The sequence below is a fragment of the Triplophysa dalaica genome, chromosome 11 (assembly GCF_015846415.1).
Source record: "Triplophysa dalaica isolate WHDGS20190420 chromosome 11, ASM1584641v1, whole genome shotgun sequence".
NCBI classification, from domain to species: Eukaryota; Metazoa; Chordata; class Actinopteri; order Cypriniformes; family Nemacheilidae; genus Triplophysa; species Triplophysa dalaica.
The window spans coordinates 8,789,025-8,806,772 of NC_079552.1; the positions used below are offsets into that span (position 1 = coordinate 8,789,025).

Consider the following 17,748-nt stretch of genomic DNA (forward strand, 5'->3'; position numbering starts at 1 on the left):
GGGACACGCTTTTAAGAGAAAAAGCTGTCACCCTATTCTAGGAACACATTTATATTCGTTGGCTACACATTTTTCACATTTGTATAAACTATAATGTGGCTGTAAATTTCATCACTAAACACTTCCTCAGTCACAGTCACTCTTCATAGAGAAGATTTCAGTAAAACTGAGTAAATCTAAATCGGATTATTTATTATTAAACGCTTCTATATCGATATATATAGCAAGAATATATATGTGCTAATCATTCTTGCATTATTTATTGTACAACGATGCACTGAGATTTTTTGTTTATCATTTCTTTACATTGTCCTACGCATAAAATTGCTAATTATATATACAGATCTGCCTTATTTAACGTGTTACAATTGTCTTTTAAATTTTTACATTTAGCCAAAACTAGGATTTGACCTTGTGACTTTGCAAATTCAATAGCTTGAATCCATGTTCTCACAATCGAGCTATTTGAAAGGGGTGAATTAATGACTTGCCAGGGTGCTGCAAATTCCCTGTAGAAATCTGAAAATATGAATCAATGCTATTGAAACGCTTGCGATCCAGGCGATAGAAGGTCTCAGAGCTGGTTGCGTGCCAGTGGCTTCATGCTGTGAGGAGGACACAGAGAACACCCCAGACAGTGTGTAATCTTTAATAATTCATGCAGAGAAAATGTGCTTAAAGCTGGGACATCTTCTAATGTCAACAGAGCAGAGGTCAACCTCTTAAGCGCTCAGGGCATGAGGGTCCGACCTTAGAAGTCTGCACAGTGGGGAGGGAATACTTTTAGACAGGGTACAAGAACACCTGTTTGAAATGCCGCAAGGGTTACAGTGGAGCTAGACCGCTACAGCCTGTGTTAGATTCAAATTATTACACAGGAATTAGTAGAGAAATTGTATTGTAGACATGACTGCTTTTCGCAGTATTAAAAGATAATTCATAGAGGCAGCTAGACTTTATATTAAGATCCATTTCGCCACTTCACACAGCCTTTAGAAACTGATGTTTTTACTCTAAATGCACTTTGAAAATGATTAACTCAGACAGTCGTTTCTGATATATAAATTTCCTGTACACAGGAAACTCAACTTTCTTTGATTCTGCATAATAGGCAATAAATTCCTACGTCTACTAAATTGCTATACATATTAATTTTCCACATAAACAAAGGTCCTTACAATGCCCTCCTCTGAGGTGATAACTCGAACATCGTTGGAAATGAAGGTTTATTGGCTCTTCTTTCATGTCATTAATGTAGATTTAAAATTTACTTCATACAAGTGTTGAGACCTGTTCAAATTGCCCCTTTTAAGCAGTCATAGTGCATGAAATGAATTATTTCAGCCTCTCACTCCCCCAGTTTTCTTCTAGGAAATGTCTTATGCGGGTCGGCCCATGATCTCTCTTCAGCTCATTAAAATGTAATGCTGCTGGCCAGCTCTATGGAACAGTGCCTCCTAACCAAAGTTCATTACTCCTGCTTGCAGGTAGGCCTTTTCACCTTGTTCTCTAACCCCCCCCCCCCACCTACACCACACACATTGGGATAGTCTTGCTAGCTTTTATTTTGAAATGGGAAATAATAAAGAAAATGGCAATTAATTGTTAACTTTTTATTTTCTACATGTGATTTAATGAGTTTATGTATAGCCTATAGTAATGTAGGATTGCATGTGATGAATGTTGTATTTTATTAATAATGATTACCTCCGGCTCTATTTTTCATGGTTAAATGGCTGAATAAAATTCTTACAGAAAATGATTCGACCAATAATATTTTTAATGCACTGTTTGATATATTTTCCCTCAATATTAATAAATGAATAAAATAAAAATGTCACAAACAAACTCTTTACAGTATATTATTAAAACAAAATTCTCAACACTACATTGTTTAGCATGCAGGAACTCGCGTGTATTTTTTTAAGAAAAACTAGGATGGGATTACGGGTAAGGTAGTGGGGTCTGCTGCGTATTTCCTAGTGCCAGTGGATCTGGTTACACAGTATTGATTGGTTTTCATCGAGACAGATGTGATTTTCGCGGTTCAACTATAGATCCTATGCAGGCTGTGGACAGATTTGGGATTGAATTGCACATTTTAGACCACCCCGAGAGAAAAAATTAAAAACGGAAAAAAGGAAAAAACACTCGTGAAATGCGCAACTTTTGGAATGTAAATTGGAAACAAGGCATAACCCACATTTTTCTCTAAAGGATTTCAGATTAGTTGAAGATAATTGGGCGTTAAGTAAGCATTCGCCGCTTTTATAACAGTGCTGATGATCAATAGAGAACAGAGCCAAGCTTTCATTACCAAATGGGTTTTTTTATGGGCTCAGGATCACAACATTATCTCTTGTTCTATGACATCATGCTTTTCACAATAATTTCAAATCGGATTCAACAGTGAATGTTAAAATTTCAAATTGCTTTTACCTGTTTATAGATGAAACACTTGGTACAGTGTCATTGTCACACACGCCCTCGGCAAGAAGTCGGTCTCTGATCTCCCAGGCGAACATTGTGGGATTCTGGCGCTTGTAATCTGCAATTTTATCCACAACTTTGGGCGTCGCCACCTTTGGTTTGGACCCCCCAATAACTCCAGGTTTAATACTGCCGGTTTCATAATATCTGGAGAAAGATGAGCGATATTTTGTTTATATAATATTTTTATGACACACCAAGTAAAGACTGGCGGTTTTGCTATAGCGTGTGGCATTCTGTGTATTTATAAACAGTGAGTTATGAATACGATTTATAAATATTTAAACTGGTTTCGGTCATTTTCTTTTTGTGGACTCGATGGTATTATATGTGGTTTTTATATGAACTCTATTACGAGAAAAGCGTGGTTCATTTCTTACGTCCAAACGTCCATTTTATAGGCTCGGGGACTCAATAACATTCGTTGGCTGCAATAAAAAATCGTAATCATCCATTTATTAAAATGTTTCCTCAGCGAGTTCCCATGCACCCTACGATTTAATACATGCCACCAACACATCTCATATTTCTAAGGAACATTTAAAGTGCAGAATACCTTTTAAGATCCTTTTGATAGCTGAAAAATATTTCAAACAATTCAAAAATCTATATAACAGTTTCCTAGAAAACATCTTCCTCCTCCACAATTCATCTTAGACGTTTTCACTTTAAGGGAAAAACTCTCAGTAACACATAGTCTAATAATAATGTTTACAATTTAAGCACATTAAGCAGTAGCCGTTAATAGCTATCAATATTAGCTCTAAACGGAAATAAATGCACAAATTTGCTAGATATGTGTGTTGTGCAATTTTCGTACCTTCCGAGAATTTTGCTGACACAGCCATGGCTGACCCGTAATTGTCTTGAGATGTCACAAGGTCTGACTCCTTGGTGCGCGAGCTCCACGATTCTTTGCCTGACCACGTCAGGTAGGGGTCTGCCATTCACAAACACCCCTCCTAGCTGGTTCACACCGCCGTGCCCTATATGGGATACAACAACACAGACACAGAAAGCATAACATTACATACATATAGAAGATAGGCTACATCGTGAACATGGCTACCACATAGGCGTTTAATTCTCTTTCTCTCTACATTACATCTCTCTTGACGCTTTAAAAATCTCCGCACGAGAGCGCGTGCACACACGAATACACTTACACACGCTGTTTATGTGTTCAAAATACGAATTAGAAAACAGTATTAATGTATATTAAAGCTAAAAATGTACAGATCTCTTTCTCCTCGTTTGTTTTCCTCTATTTATATTTTTTTGACAATATAAATGAACATGATCAAAAGTGTCATTGCAGTTTCATGTATTTTTCCACAAACAGTTAAAAACTTTGTTCAAGGTTGGCCAACAGTTCTCAATAAATATAATTACTGTTAATATGAAATAATAGTAAATTGTAAAAAGATATTATGATATAATAAATAATTACTTTAAAAAGCATGAAATAAAATTAAATAACGTCCATAAATATCTTTTCTAATACGTACATGTGTTTGAAAACTGATAAAGTCATGTGCTATTCTAGCCATAGGTCCCGCTGCAGTTAGGTTGTATTTTCCTCTACTATTCCATTGCAGCCAAACACATGTCGCATAGATTATGTTTCAACCTGTTTAATTTTCCTTGCACAATTATTGTAAATAATTAAAAAGAGCTTTGATAACTCATATTACAACCATGGAGTAGGCTACTGCAAAATAATTAAGAATTAATTATTTAAATTAGACCCAGGCCTCTTATTACAATACCGTATTTTTAACAAATATCTCACAAATAACATATATAAATTATGACTTAATTTATAAATTATAAAAATATTTTTTCAAAATGTTGAGCACATTTATTTTCAAAATATATTTTTTGGCGTCCGTCTATTCTACAAGTATTATTAGATAAATATTCGAATGTTTCGCAAATAAACTGGTATTATCGCGACAGTACATATTCGATGTTTGTGTAGATTTTGATGTATATTTTTTGCGGTATTTTTTCCATTCTACATGTACCAATGTTTTTACCTTTACCAAACCTTTATTTAGAAATAAGAAATATTTATGCGACGGTTGGGTTAAATTAGTCGTGTTTTTTAAAAGATGGATAATTAGTATTCAATAAATTACCCTTAATATTGTATTCGACATTTTGGACGACTTTATGAAATAAGAAACTGCAAAAGACAATACAATAAAACAATATTGCTGTACAGTGACTACTTTTCACATTCACTTTGCGTGGCGAGAAATACAAAGTCAAAACAATTGATATATTTAAAAAATAGATTATTTCACTTCTTTAAACTTTGTAAGAAATGTTTTAGCCCTAATAATTTCGTAAACAAACACACATTTTTGTAGCGTTTTGGAAGTGCATGTATGCACAGCCAGGTAGAGATTTTCGATAATAAACTGATATTTTACTCACGGTGCATCGCCGAGAAGGGGTCTGCTTTGCAGTGAATATCCATGGGATAGCAAAGGAAGGAAAGATAATCGACTGAGGTCGCCGTCTCGACTTGATTATGTGGCTTAAATTGGAATTAATAAAGATTGCTATCCGTTCAAAGCAGAGTGCTTCCGATGTGTACAGAAGTTCTTCAGGCGCGCGATGAACTTTATCTCGTGCTGTTCAGTCCATTCAATGAAGACACGAGGCTGGTCAGGTGCAGATCATGTCCTGCACTCGTCTCTCAAAAATTACGCAGAGCCGTTAGCGTAATCAGTCGTTCAGTTAATATTTGTTAGCTACATATTTAAGGGAACGCAAGCATTTGTGGTTGCGTCTCCTCCAGTGTCCTCTGCAGTGTAAATTCCTCGATATGAAGAAGCGTTTCTGGTGAAGTCTGAGGGGTACAGTCAGGTTCGTGCGGGGATGACAGGAAAAAACATGGACACGGCGAGTGTCTCTCGGTCCCCCTCTCTTCAAGAATGGGATGTGCCTGTTAGAAGCTTTGGGCTGAGACTGAAACCCCTCTTCGCAGTGTGTCTGTTTCTAAAAGCTGCAGTCCACCGCCCCCTCCTCCCCAGATCCCCCCTCGCATAGAGATGGATGACATGTCAGACAAAGGCAATAGATTCCAACACTTTGTGATTCGCCAACGCAAAAAGCTGAAGCACCAAATGAGGAGGTCTCTTCATCTGACACTTCGGAAGGGGAGGGATGCAAACAGGGAAATGAGGAGAGATGGGTTAAAAAATCGAGGAAATTAAAAGACAAGTGGAAAGGAAGCGGTAACACCAGCGACCAAGCCTCGCGGTATTTCAAAACTATATATGTTGTCAAACTAAGTAAATCAATTTTTAATCATATTGGTGACCTAAAAGAGTGAATGTAATTATTTTGTATTATAGTTGTGCGCAGTGTTGCCAAGTTGAAATCAATTTAAAAGATCGTTTGCATGGAGGAAGCTCCAAGAATTCATAATAATGTTTTGGATCCCCTTTCTGTTATACTTTTCGTATTCCGGTCTTATCGGATGTTTTTGTTGGTTATGTTCACCGGTTATGTAGTCGGTAAATAATTTATATGTTGGATTTTACGTAGGCTTTATTTGATCGTTTTAATGCATTTTATTTGATATTTTTTACGGGAATATTAAAACTTTTAAAATAAAGTATACATTATGGAGTGAAAAAGAAAGACCTGAAAATGTAATTCTTATTTCTGAACGTTTGCTCGTCCATTGAACAGCTTGGTGACATAGGAGAAGTACTGTAATACTATCTAAATTGCTTTTGATACAATAACAAGGTAGGTTTGTTGCTTGTCATGTTAGATGAGGGGTTGTGTCTTGACCATGCGGTTGGGTGTGTTGTGTTGTAGGTATATCTGTAGATGGCGCTGCCTAGTTTGCTTTATTCAACCAAGAAAGGTTCCTCAAGTTTGTTTTATGGGTATTTAACAAATCTCTTTATTATTAATAACACACAATGAACTCAATATTTGTCCGTAATTTTTTGTTTTTATCTTGTTTTATGTGTTTTATTTTTTACGTTCATCTCAGATGTAGCTAACCCGTCAGAAAAAAATATAACTGACATACGACTCAGTTATGACTTTGATCAGTTTGTTTATAGTTGATCATGCAGTTTATAACTGCTAGGCTTCACATATTTTTTATATCTTAGTATAATAACGACGTATATGAATATGTGACTCGTTTTCATGTAGGGCTATACTGTACATGTAATAAGTCGATTCAGCATTTTATTATTTCATCAAATGCATTTGCCATTTAAGAGAGACCAATCGTATAAGGGCACAATATTTACAGTTACAATACGTAAGTAAAAAAATATATAGAAGGCCTATTTGTAAAATGTATATGTTATTTATTTATAAATATTATAGAACGGTTTTGGTTTTAGATATTAGCTTACTGTATAGTCCCCAATGAGGATGTTTATTTTTATCCCTACAGCGAAATCAGTCGATAAAGTTATAAATACATATTTTAAAAATGCCTTTGAATCAAAATCTACAGTTCTGCTCACGGTCTAAATATGTTCATGCATGTTTATGATTATTCATTTTTGTTATAAATATTTTCGTTGGTGTTGATTGCTTTTAAATGTACGTCCTTCTGAAATGACAAGTGAAAATAGAGCTGAATTTCAGCAGCCTAAATAATGTTAAAAACAAGTCTGCCTGTACTAATTTGACTTAAAAAATCCAGGTTTTGGTTTACTAAAGAAGGTACTTAGATTTATAAAGTATTCGTACTGTGACCGTCGTGGGTTCGGCTAAAAGAACAGGAGGCCATGTTATGTTATGCCTCCCGGCCAAATTTGGGGACGATTTTTCTTTTTGTTAGTATTTTTGGAGGGAGCTTCTGGTACAATATGTAACACCATGGGCTGTAATTTCACACTTGACTACACATTTCCCTTAAAGCTGCTTTTATTTCCCCCGCAAGACCCCAGCTTTTTGCCTGAGCACCGTTTTAGTATATTAGTTACTTCCTCTGTTAAATGATAGGAAAACTAATTGCAACTGATCATAGTGGCCTTTGAATACTAAATTTTGACTGTGCTGCAGTAGCACTGCCTTTTAATGTGACCAGTCGAAACCTTATTGTAAATATTTTCTGTGGGAAAAATAGGGAAGTGCATGCTTTTTGATTATAAAGATAAAATAGCAAAATAAATTTCAAGGCTGGTTTGGGTTAATTTAGAAAAAAAAATTTGAATACATTTCTGTGTTCTTTTGACCAACCCTTAATTAACAGAATGATTTACTCATAAGATGAAGACTGAGAGAAAGAGAGATCGAATGTGTAGCGAGAGAGAGAGAGAGATCCTCAATTGCAGGTGACACAGTGCTTCTTTTTGACAGTCCCCGGCATGTCAGAGAAGTTTAGCAGCCAACGTGAACAGCGATGCACTTCCAATAAAAACGCAGAAAGTAATTCTCTTTCCGTTTTTCGAAAGCCTATGGGTTCTTCTCAGTCACTGTAATATTGTCTACGTCATCAATCGATACTTTTCACTCTACTAAACCTACCGTTCACGTGAGTTTAAGTGTGCCACAACTGAATGCTAGCAGCCTTAACTCTTACAGCAAGAATAAACCATTATAAAAATTAGGGAAGTCTAATAACTTTACTTGGATTTTCAGTAAATTGTTTACTTATGATAATGAAAAAATAAATTATGAAATACTTGTCCCACATAGCCTATCCTTTTGGAAAAAATTAAAATGTCCCTTTCAATTATTAAAGCTTTATGAATTTGCAAAAAACAATTTGTATAGTAAAGGAATAACACTTATTACAGTAAAATAAATAATATAACAATATGCCGTTCTTGTAGCTAAACATTTAAATGTATTTCTAAATGTATTTCTATGTTTCTAAATGTAAATAATGTATTTCGATATTTCAGCAATCAAGACCCAGAACTTTAATCACCCATATGAAAATATGAGGTGTCCAAAATTGAATCGCTCTAACCAAAACAACACAACGCTATAGTCATGATATCAGCTGTGCCTTTATATTACCCATTCATGTTGTCTATAGAGTGAACAGATGGACCATCAATTGAGTTCTGTCTACAGCATCAGAGATTGATTTTGTACTTGCTTTTAATTTTTCCATAATTAATTAGATTATTACAACTGTTTTATTGATCCTCTCATTTACACAAAAAATAGAAAGGTGAATTAGCATATGATCTATGTCTTCAATTAAACGACCGACAGAAGAAACAACGAACAACAACAATAACACTCCTCATCATAATATCAACAATACCAGTGTTAAGAAACAGTAACATTCCTTATGAATGCATGGAAATTACGCAACTGCGAGAAGGCTTGTTTTGGTAACATTAATACTTTTTTTAATGATGCATTTGAAGATCCCGCTGTAGTAGGGCCTACTGATATAGATTACAGTGAGCACTTATGTCAACACATGGGCCCTACTAATAACATCGCATTATAATAATATAATCCCAGCGTGAATCGGTTGTCGTTTTAAATTCACAGAATGTCAATGTCAGACTTTGCAGCACGTATAAATAACCAGCGTAAGAGCAGGCAGTTAGTCAATAAGGTTAGTCGGTGGTCAAGTAGTTTGCGTTTGTAAAGTACACCTACTGTACGTTCTTACCTGAGCTGACGGCGACTCACCCCTACCGCTAGAAATAAACACTGACACTATTTGGCGAGACGAAAAGAGAGCCCTGCGCTTACCTGATCGACCAGAGCTGTGAGCCATGGCTTTTCCCTGTCTAATGGTCCGTTTCGTCGATGCAGCCCACTAGATCTGTCCGGCCTCCTGCGTTCCCTCCTCGGCTGGGCGTCCTGCCTCTCCCCGCTGCTTTTCACAACCTTTGACCGATCATCCAAAACTAAACGGTTTATACGACAACAAAAAAGGAGAGCAACCTCTGCTCCATTGAGCTAGATTGATAAAGGATGAAAAATAGCAATCAAAGCAAATAAAGCGTTGCAATTGTTATATAAAAGAAAGAATAAAACTACTGGAAGTTTAAAGGGGACTAAGAGTATGGAGATATGCAAACATCCGCACGCAGGTTTTCTCGTTATGCGAGATACTCAAAGGTAGGATTTATAGCCTGTTGATGAATATTCATGTTTATTTGAAAACACATTTGTATGCTTATGTGTGCGCCCTTCGGCGTGTGTTCTAATGTTTTGATCGGTAACTCGTTAACTGTGAAGTTTGGGTTAGAAAGTTCGTGCCGCTCATTGGCTGAACTTTAAGGTGAACCTGTTCCCGGTAGGAGGGTCTAGCGAAATAAACCGGCTAATATGACATTTGCATCCGTGTTAATATATTACCAGATCTGATAATTGCATGTTATAGGGTTTGACTTTTTTGCGTTTGCCAGATGCTGTTTTGAGAGTCATATAATATCGTCTATATATTTATGGCCGAAGATTAACTATAATGTTTTTCTGCAATTTACTAAAAGCTTACCTAAACATGACTGAAGCCATTATTCCTGCGTTTCTACTTGTGAGCCATATATTAAATCAATAAAACAATATTTTAAATAATGGTAATTAGTATAGTTAGTATAGGAAAGGGTCTTTCGTATATTTCAGATTATTTAAATCACGTTAACAATTATTAACAAGTTTTGATGCTTATTTTATCTAGATGCAATGAAGCTGCGTACGGATAAAGTAGGACTTACGTTTGGAAATGAAATAGGCTTATTTAATTCACTATAGGCGAATGGTATTTTGTAACGTTCTTAAGGGTAAGGCCTTTGAGCTTGTATTTTTTGACATTTTACAAAATGTTCAAACATAGACACAGACCGACCCCAACCCCTCCCCCGCTACATCACTTCTGCCATCAACTGTGAATCAAGGTAGATAAACACCCGTGTAAGGTGCAAATCTTAAGTGCACATTATAATTGTACATTGTAGGGAACGGTTTTACTAAATTTCGATTATAAAACCTGCTGCGGGAATAAAACATGAGAATGTTTAATAGTTTCTTAAGAACATCCATCAAATTTAGTTTTTTGTTTGTTGTTATATAGGCTAGCCAAAGTCTCGAAAGTTAACGCAATTAACACTTGCTACCATACATTTCTTATTGTATATAATCTTTATACTCACACAATATGTCGAACTTTTAAGCAGCTAGGATAGAGGTAACCCTACCCGCCTTACCAAACAACAAAAAAAGGCCAAAGTTTTCAGTTGAGTAGTCAAAGGTGTTCTCCCCCTGTAACGGAAACAAGACCATAGTCATTTGTTTGGGAAGATGGTTGTATTTTAAACCAGTGTAACGTTTCCTGTTTTGTAAAATTGACCGCATGGCTGGTAATTATTTGATTAGTTGATAATAGACCTCTAGGTGCTTTTATGTATATTTTGTTTCCTTTAGATTTAAAATATTTCTATTTTAAATCTAGATTATAATAATAATACTTCTAAAAATAAGTATTTTGACCAACTATGCAATTTATAATCATTAAAAAAAATCTCCCTATAAATATTATTTTTTAAGATATGAAGTTGTTCTGTGCTAATGTAATATAACGAATGTTGCCTTTTTCCATAGGATTATTATTATAACAGTGACACATCTCTGTCACTAGTAATTTACATACAGGTCAATTAAATTAGTGTGATGTAGAGCATTGAACATGTAACAAGGCGTCCACCAATGTTTTAATGAAATCGATTTCTTTGCTTCTCTCGGGCTTCAGTAGCCACAATTCTGACGTTGTACAGAACCCTAAACTCTGACAAACGTGGATTCGTACAAAATGTTTGTTAACTAGGCGAAGTAGAGGCCATAATAATTTAATGTACAATTTTATGGCTTTACCACGCTCTGTCGTTCTTTTGGATATTGTAAAATGGCATTTTGCAAGTTACTTGTCTGTTAATGTTCCAGTTAGTAGACTTTATCATCCCTTTCCTCTTTTTTCTTTGCGATCGTTCGCGCTGTTAAACTCTGGCTCAAGTTTCCATTCATCCGATCTACTTATATGTGCACTTGTGATGGGGGCTATACATGCATCTGCATTGAATATTTGAAGCATATTGCTCACAACATAATTCCGTGTCATTGTGCTACTTTAATGTACTGAAGCCTTGTGGCCGCATGACTGTTCTCCTCGCATAGTTGGCGTTTTGCAATAAACCACAGCTATGGGTTTTTATTTTTAATCGGATGAATACGCGTCTTATTCGTTGTAAGTTTGAGAGGGATTGTTTTAACGCCCAGCTGATTTATGGAAAAAAAGATTTATTTAATAGTACTGTTTAAGGATAGTTTAACGTAGGTTTAAATACTTTATACTATTTGTGTTGCATGTACTATTACTGGATTATATGCAAGTTTATGGACTTCTCCTTTTCGTTAAAGTAGTTGTAATAAAATATAAATTTAAATGACAAATCAAACATAAGAAATCATTATTATCTAAACAATAATTTATAAAGCGGTTTTGAGTCATGTTTGTGTAGTGTATATGCAACATTTACATATATTTAATTTGTCATATAAAACTCATTGTTTACATGTATTTTTATATTTCTCTATAATGAATTTTCAATTGCCTTTTGTGTGTGTGTGTGTGTGTGTGTGTGTGTGTATGTGTATGTGTGTGTGTTGGACCCTGAGGCAGCCCAGGGTGCTCTCAAACCAGCTGCCACTGTTTAAAACAGACAGGAAACAGCTTCCACTAACATGGCTGCAATATGGAAAGCAGCGACCTCCTCAATGCACCCCATGGCATGATACTAATATCCCCCTCACACACACAGGACTTTTGTTAAATAAATTTGTTAATGTTTACTAATGGTTTAATATTTTACCCTTTTTTGCAAAATGCATAGCATGTAAATCCACAACTTATTTTAGATATTTCCAAGAGCTTCAGTTTTTGTTATATTGAAGATCATTGAAGGAGGTGCCGCCACAGGCAGCGCTTCCTGAGCGTTTTGTAACTTTGATAGAGAGTGACTTAGATTTCCCTTGTGCTGTAGAGATGCTTTGGTTCACTGTAAATGGGCTTGCCTGTGTGAGTGCATATCTATTATCCTTCTGAGAAATGCGGGTGTGCTCAGCTCCCACACTGGCCTCTGATCATTTCCCTGTAAATGCAGCCTGTCACCTTCAGTGGTGTAATGATCACAGAAACAGTGACCTTGATCTATGGCGAGCCATAACGGAGGAGAGAGCGTCTCTCCCACACTCGGATGTAACGGTAAAGCCCAGCGCACCAAAGCCAGAGGAGGGTTTCGAACAGGGCCGTGTTTGATTGGCAATAAAGCTTGTTGGAGGGTCTGTAATGGATGCGAGACCTCTCCTGTTATCATCCATTTGGATGGGGTATAGACCGAAGACGATACGATTCCAGATTGAAAACTCAGGGAGTGGCTGTTTATGGTTTTATTGCATAGTCCGTTACACTGGTCAACACTACACACAGTTTCTCAAAGCAAGGGCTGTGCTGGATTAATGGGCCAGCTCTTCTGTTCTTTCCAGCCCCCTCGGACATACGGTACCCACTTTTTCTTCCCTTCAGCGTAAGGCTTTTTTGAATATGTCCCAGTTCTTGCCAGATTTAGCTTTAAATAAGTTTCACCCTCCCTCCCTTTAAAAGAAGGGCACAGCGGGTTCATACACCCTATGAGTTTAGCACTCATCATTTATCATCCCTCTTTTTTTGGGGTGAGAGATGAGCAATATTGTGTCATTGACTCATTTATGATGCCCAGGGAAAGGTCTGGAAACTGTTTGTGATTTGTTCTTTTTGTAAAAGTAGCATTGTTAATATTAATGTTAAGGGAAAATATAGCATGTGCAGAATTTGCAACCTTGTGAGAAAAAAAAGAAATGTTACTTAAATGATAATGTAAATTAAGACATGAGGGTTGGGAACATATTGGGTAAGCAAAGACTGTGCCCAGGTGAAGGCCATAGCAAATGCTGAAGCCAGAGACGATATATAATACAGGAAAGTACAACAATTCTCCCTGCAGAAATCTGGATGGTTTCGTGAAATCTGCTCCACACAACAGCGAGCCCCATCAACTCAACTCCCCTTGCCAGCTTTTCATATTTAAAGCCAGTACGGGTTTAATTACCAAATGATGACAGTGTCATATGGTGCCATGATGGCACAGGATATGTGCGAGACACTGACTGACAGTGGGAAGCTGGAAAGCAAAACGGGGGAGAAAAAAATAGCTGAGACAGTAAAACATCTGTAATTTGCAATTCACTTGTGTTCAGTGGTTGCTCATGGATTAAAGATTAAAAACTATTGTCTAGCAGATGGAAGAGAGCGAGAGAAAGAGAGAGAAACATGGAGGGAGGGGGAGCTTCTAAGCAGCCCATTTACATTTGTATATAAGCAGCACTGTTAGGATAATCACATGGAAAAAATAAGCTGTCTCCATCACACACCCAAGGCAATGCCTCCATTAGCCCCCATCTCCAGATGCAGATGCTTCTATTTTCAGATTGATTTGCGGCGACAGCATGTTGCCCTCTGTAACAGCTTGGCATATAGTTTGGCACGGTTGCAGAGATAATGTTTCAGATAATGGCTGTAAGATGGCACGCCTTAAATACCATCATCTATAAATCTACCTGTAATGTGTAATGCGACCCAATGCACAGACCTAGAAACTATTACCTTTTCTCTCAATACAAGGTGTTTATCACAGATACTAGTTTCCCTCTGTGATGAAGAGACCAACTACACCTGATCTTTTTGTAATTGTAATTAATTAGTGTTTTGTTAGTCTTGCTGTGCCTTAATGAGTTAGCACTGCCCAATGGAGTGCTGCGAGAGACACTACCTGATACACATCAGACTGCAAATGATTTTTGCATATGGTTCTAGGGTAAGGCTTTCTTTGTGAAGTTGACCCAGGACTAGCCCAGTTTGATATGCTCAGAGGTTCCTTTGATGCATTGGGTGTATGGGGGTAAATGGGCGGCCTACTAGAGCATGGCAGACCACCTGAGAGTTGTTTTCTGGATTCTGGGAGGTCACCTGACACCGGTTCTCCCGGAGAAGGTGCACAGCGCTGGATTTCATGCGAGCATCGGTGACGCTGAATTAAAGGACCTCTTCAATAAAACATCACCGGCTTTCAATGGTGCACGCATGAGCTGCTTGTGTAATTGACTTTTTGACTTTTTTTCGGATTTGCATGGACTCTCCAAAAGCAGCTCACCTGGCAAGCACCGCTCTGCTCCAAAATTACAGTAGCGGTGGTTTATATTACAAATTATAAGTACTCTCCACTGGTCACAGCCACTCGGATTGTCTTCAGTTGAATTCATATTATATACATGCAAGAGATCTTGAGTCTCCTGAAATCGATGTAATTGGGTAAATAAAACGCTTTAATAGCTGTAAATGTTTTAACCAACACAATAACGGGTTCTCTATATCAGATGGATTTAATTCTCTATGAAAAAATTGTATTCTATACGCATAAAGCATCTCGACCATGCTAGGACTGAGGAGACTTATCATTTCTGTTCTAAATGGATGATTCTGAGCCATAGGTGAATCATACAGGGGTTTGTTTGTATCTGTGCCTTTGATCCCCCTCTAATAGTCCCTACACTGCGCAACATCTGTCACGCCGCGTGCAACAATCGCTCACGTGAAGCTTTAGGTGATGGTGGTGCACGGTTATTCCTGCCACACGGTCCACATGGGCATCCCCAACGCCAGCTCTCATTAGCAGGCAGGTGGCGTAAGAGCTTCGACTGGGGCTGAAACAAGGAATAGAACCTGGCAAACCAGGTTGTACGTCGGTGTCGGGTAATCCCCGCCAGATTGCCAGAATATCAGAAGTGACATCACAAAGCCAACAAAAATTAGCATCCCTAATGGTCTGCCAGGCCAAACATTATTCTTCATGATGAGAAGCAGCCATGCCTGCCCAGGGCTCCTGGTGATTTGGCCAAAAGTGGAGGAGGCCCCTAAGCTCTCAGCTACAGCCAAAACCAACAGCGTCTATTCTCCGAAGCTATAAAGACCATTTCTACGCTCTTGACAAGAAGGAACTGAGGTTTATGACTTAAATGCTGCAAAATTGCTTCTGCAGGGTCCTTGGACGGAGACGTAGGTTTTGGGAGGGGCACCTGAAGGCGAAGACCATATTTTAAAAAGAGACTCGCACCTGCATTGGATAGCCAAAGAAAAACACCTTGAGAAGACGTACAGAAGCTAAAACCAAGATCAATGAGAAGAGAGGGAAAGACTGACAGATTTAATTAATTACTCCATATTAGAATGTTTGTTTACAAAAGTGAGCAGTTACAAGGGGCCTGATGGTAATTAATTTAAAACGCACTTCCCCCTGTCCCTGCCTCTCGTCGCGGGTAGACGTGGTTGTTTCATGGCAGGTAAGCCTACGTCTCATTGGATTTCCATCAATTGCTCAAAGGTGTGTTTGAAAACAAAGATGCATGGTACGCAAATTAGCCTGAATGTTAACATGATCGCATACTAAGAAATCTAATTAGTGTTCATGGAAATTAAAAGGGATAACGCACATCTAAAAAGATCCCACGGTGTGTTTTCAAATATTTCACACTTGAGTTCAAGAGAAAAGCGTATAATTCAAAATCTTAACAGTTTGAATATACATCATGAAAATCTGTTAATTCCTTAAATGTGAAGATGACTTTATTTCCCCGACAATGTCACAGTGGTTGCAGGTGTGCGTAAGTGTGTGTGTTCGACTTTGGTCAGGAGGTCTCCTGAGGTCCCCCTCCAGGACAATGATGTATTTAAGTCCCCTATGAGGTCAGATGGACTCTGTCCAGAGCATCACCTGCAATCAATAGTGTTGGTAAACCAGGCTCAACTGAGTGGCCATGAAGACTCCCCTTATAAACACGCTCGCAGAGAGGCCTGCATGGCCCATTGCTCTGCTAAAACCACAACCAAGATCCCCGCACGCACACACACAACACATGCCACCACTCTGAAAACAAGTGTTGATGACAAAAAGAAGAAAAATAACAGCACCTCTGTGGTAAGTGAAGCCTCCAGGTGATGAAATCCTCTCTAAAGTGACAAAAAATAGAGGCAAATTGACAGCCATGAGAATGTGTTTATAGATGCTGGTGGGTGGTATTTCTGTTGAAAAGTGAGATGCGAGTGAGAATAAAGGCCCACTGGAGTGAGCAGTGGAAGATTTATCTGATTTGTTTTTGCCACGTAGAATCATTAGGTTGGTCAAGTCATGACTGTGGCTTTGTTGTGTAGGAGTAGAATGTTTGCAGCTGTTTAAAATGGCTGTTTTGCATACCACTGTTGTCCTTCTGAAACATTGTCCATATTTCAGGATTTTTTTTTGCCATAAATCTTTTGTCACATTTATGTTTGTAACTGGGATTTGCAAATGTTTAACCAATAAAAACTATTAAAAGTGTTTTTTTCCATTTCCTTAAAAACAATTGGACATCTGTGATTTCGGAAGGGAAGCAATGATATGACACTTTTTTGCATTTCAATCAATACATACGACATGTCACTGAGTAATAACTGAAGAGTGGGATTTATCTGCATATTCTTCTAAAAATGGGTTTTGCATATTTTTTTATTTTTTACTACATTAATGGTAGCCTAATATAGGTGCAAGCCTTATTCACGTTAATGTATTAAATAAAATTAAAATGCCCTGAAGAATATTTGTACTATACCTCAAAGGATATTTTGAGAAAAGTCTCTGTGGTTTTGTACATTGAGTTGAAGTCAGAGAGCTTGAATGTTGTTCATTCTTCAAAATATCTTCTTTTGTGTTACACAGAAAAAGAACATCTTACAGGTTTGAAATGAAATGGGTGAGTAAATGATGGAAGATAATTATTATTATTATTTATGATAATCTATCCTTTGAACTCATTGTAAGGCTTAATGTGAGGTGAAATCTACATACCCCGCTACTTACAAATATTAAAGTCAAAATAATATTTACTACTAAATCGCCATAATAATCATTATTAGGTTTGACATTAGATCATAAATAGAGTTATAGGCCACTTCGAAATACATAAATTCTGCTGGTCCAGAAGAATTTTCTGTTTGAATTTTTTTTTTAAACTACACAATTATTTGAACAAAGTGCGACCAACAGAACATTTACAGTATATCCAAATCAATTGTTGAACGAATATATTTGGGATTTAATTATATATGTAAGATTTAAAAAATGCAAAAGTCTAAGTCATTTTAGGCCTAGAAATTAAAACTTAAGATAA

The 17,748-nt window shown here is 37.1% G+C and overlaps 1 protein-coding gene and 1 long non-coding RNA gene across 10 annotated transcripts in view; one reads left to right on the top strand and one right to left on the bottom strand.

The window, feature by feature from the left end:
• pax2a (paired box 2a) overlaps positions 1-9,649 on the bottom strand; it is a 29,169-nt gene extending 19,520 nt beyond the window's left edge. The window contains exons 1-4 of one of the 8 annotated variants that reach the window (XM_056760811.1): positions 4,933-7,980; positions 3,311-3,476; positions 3,047-3,067; positions 2,440-2,637 (exon numbers count right to left, since the gene is read on the bottom strand). In XM_056760811.1, the coding sequence (XP_056616789.1) occupies positions 2,440-2,637; positions 3,047-3,067; positions 3,311-3,476; positions 4,933-4,975 (428 nt within the window). In that variant the 5' untranslated portion in view covers positions 4,976-7,980. Of the gene's footprint in view, positions 1-2,439; positions 2,638-3,046; positions 3,068-3,310; positions 3,489-4,932; positions 7,981-9,204 lie in introns of those variants that run through there. The other 7 variants (XM_056760813.1, XM_056760812.1, XM_056760814.1 and 4 more) reach the window with 7 other exon arrangements.
• Positions 1-17,748, top strand: part of LOC130431687 (uncharacterized) — a 35,786-nt gene that overhangs the window by 14,362 nt on the left and 3,676 nt on the right. For both annotated transcript variants that reach the window (XR_008908302.1, XR_008908303.1), the window contains exon 4: positions 1,372-1,487. This is a non-coding gene — a long non-coding RNA (uncharacterized LOC130431687). The remainder of the gene's footprint in view (positions 1-1,371; positions 1,488-17,748) is intronic.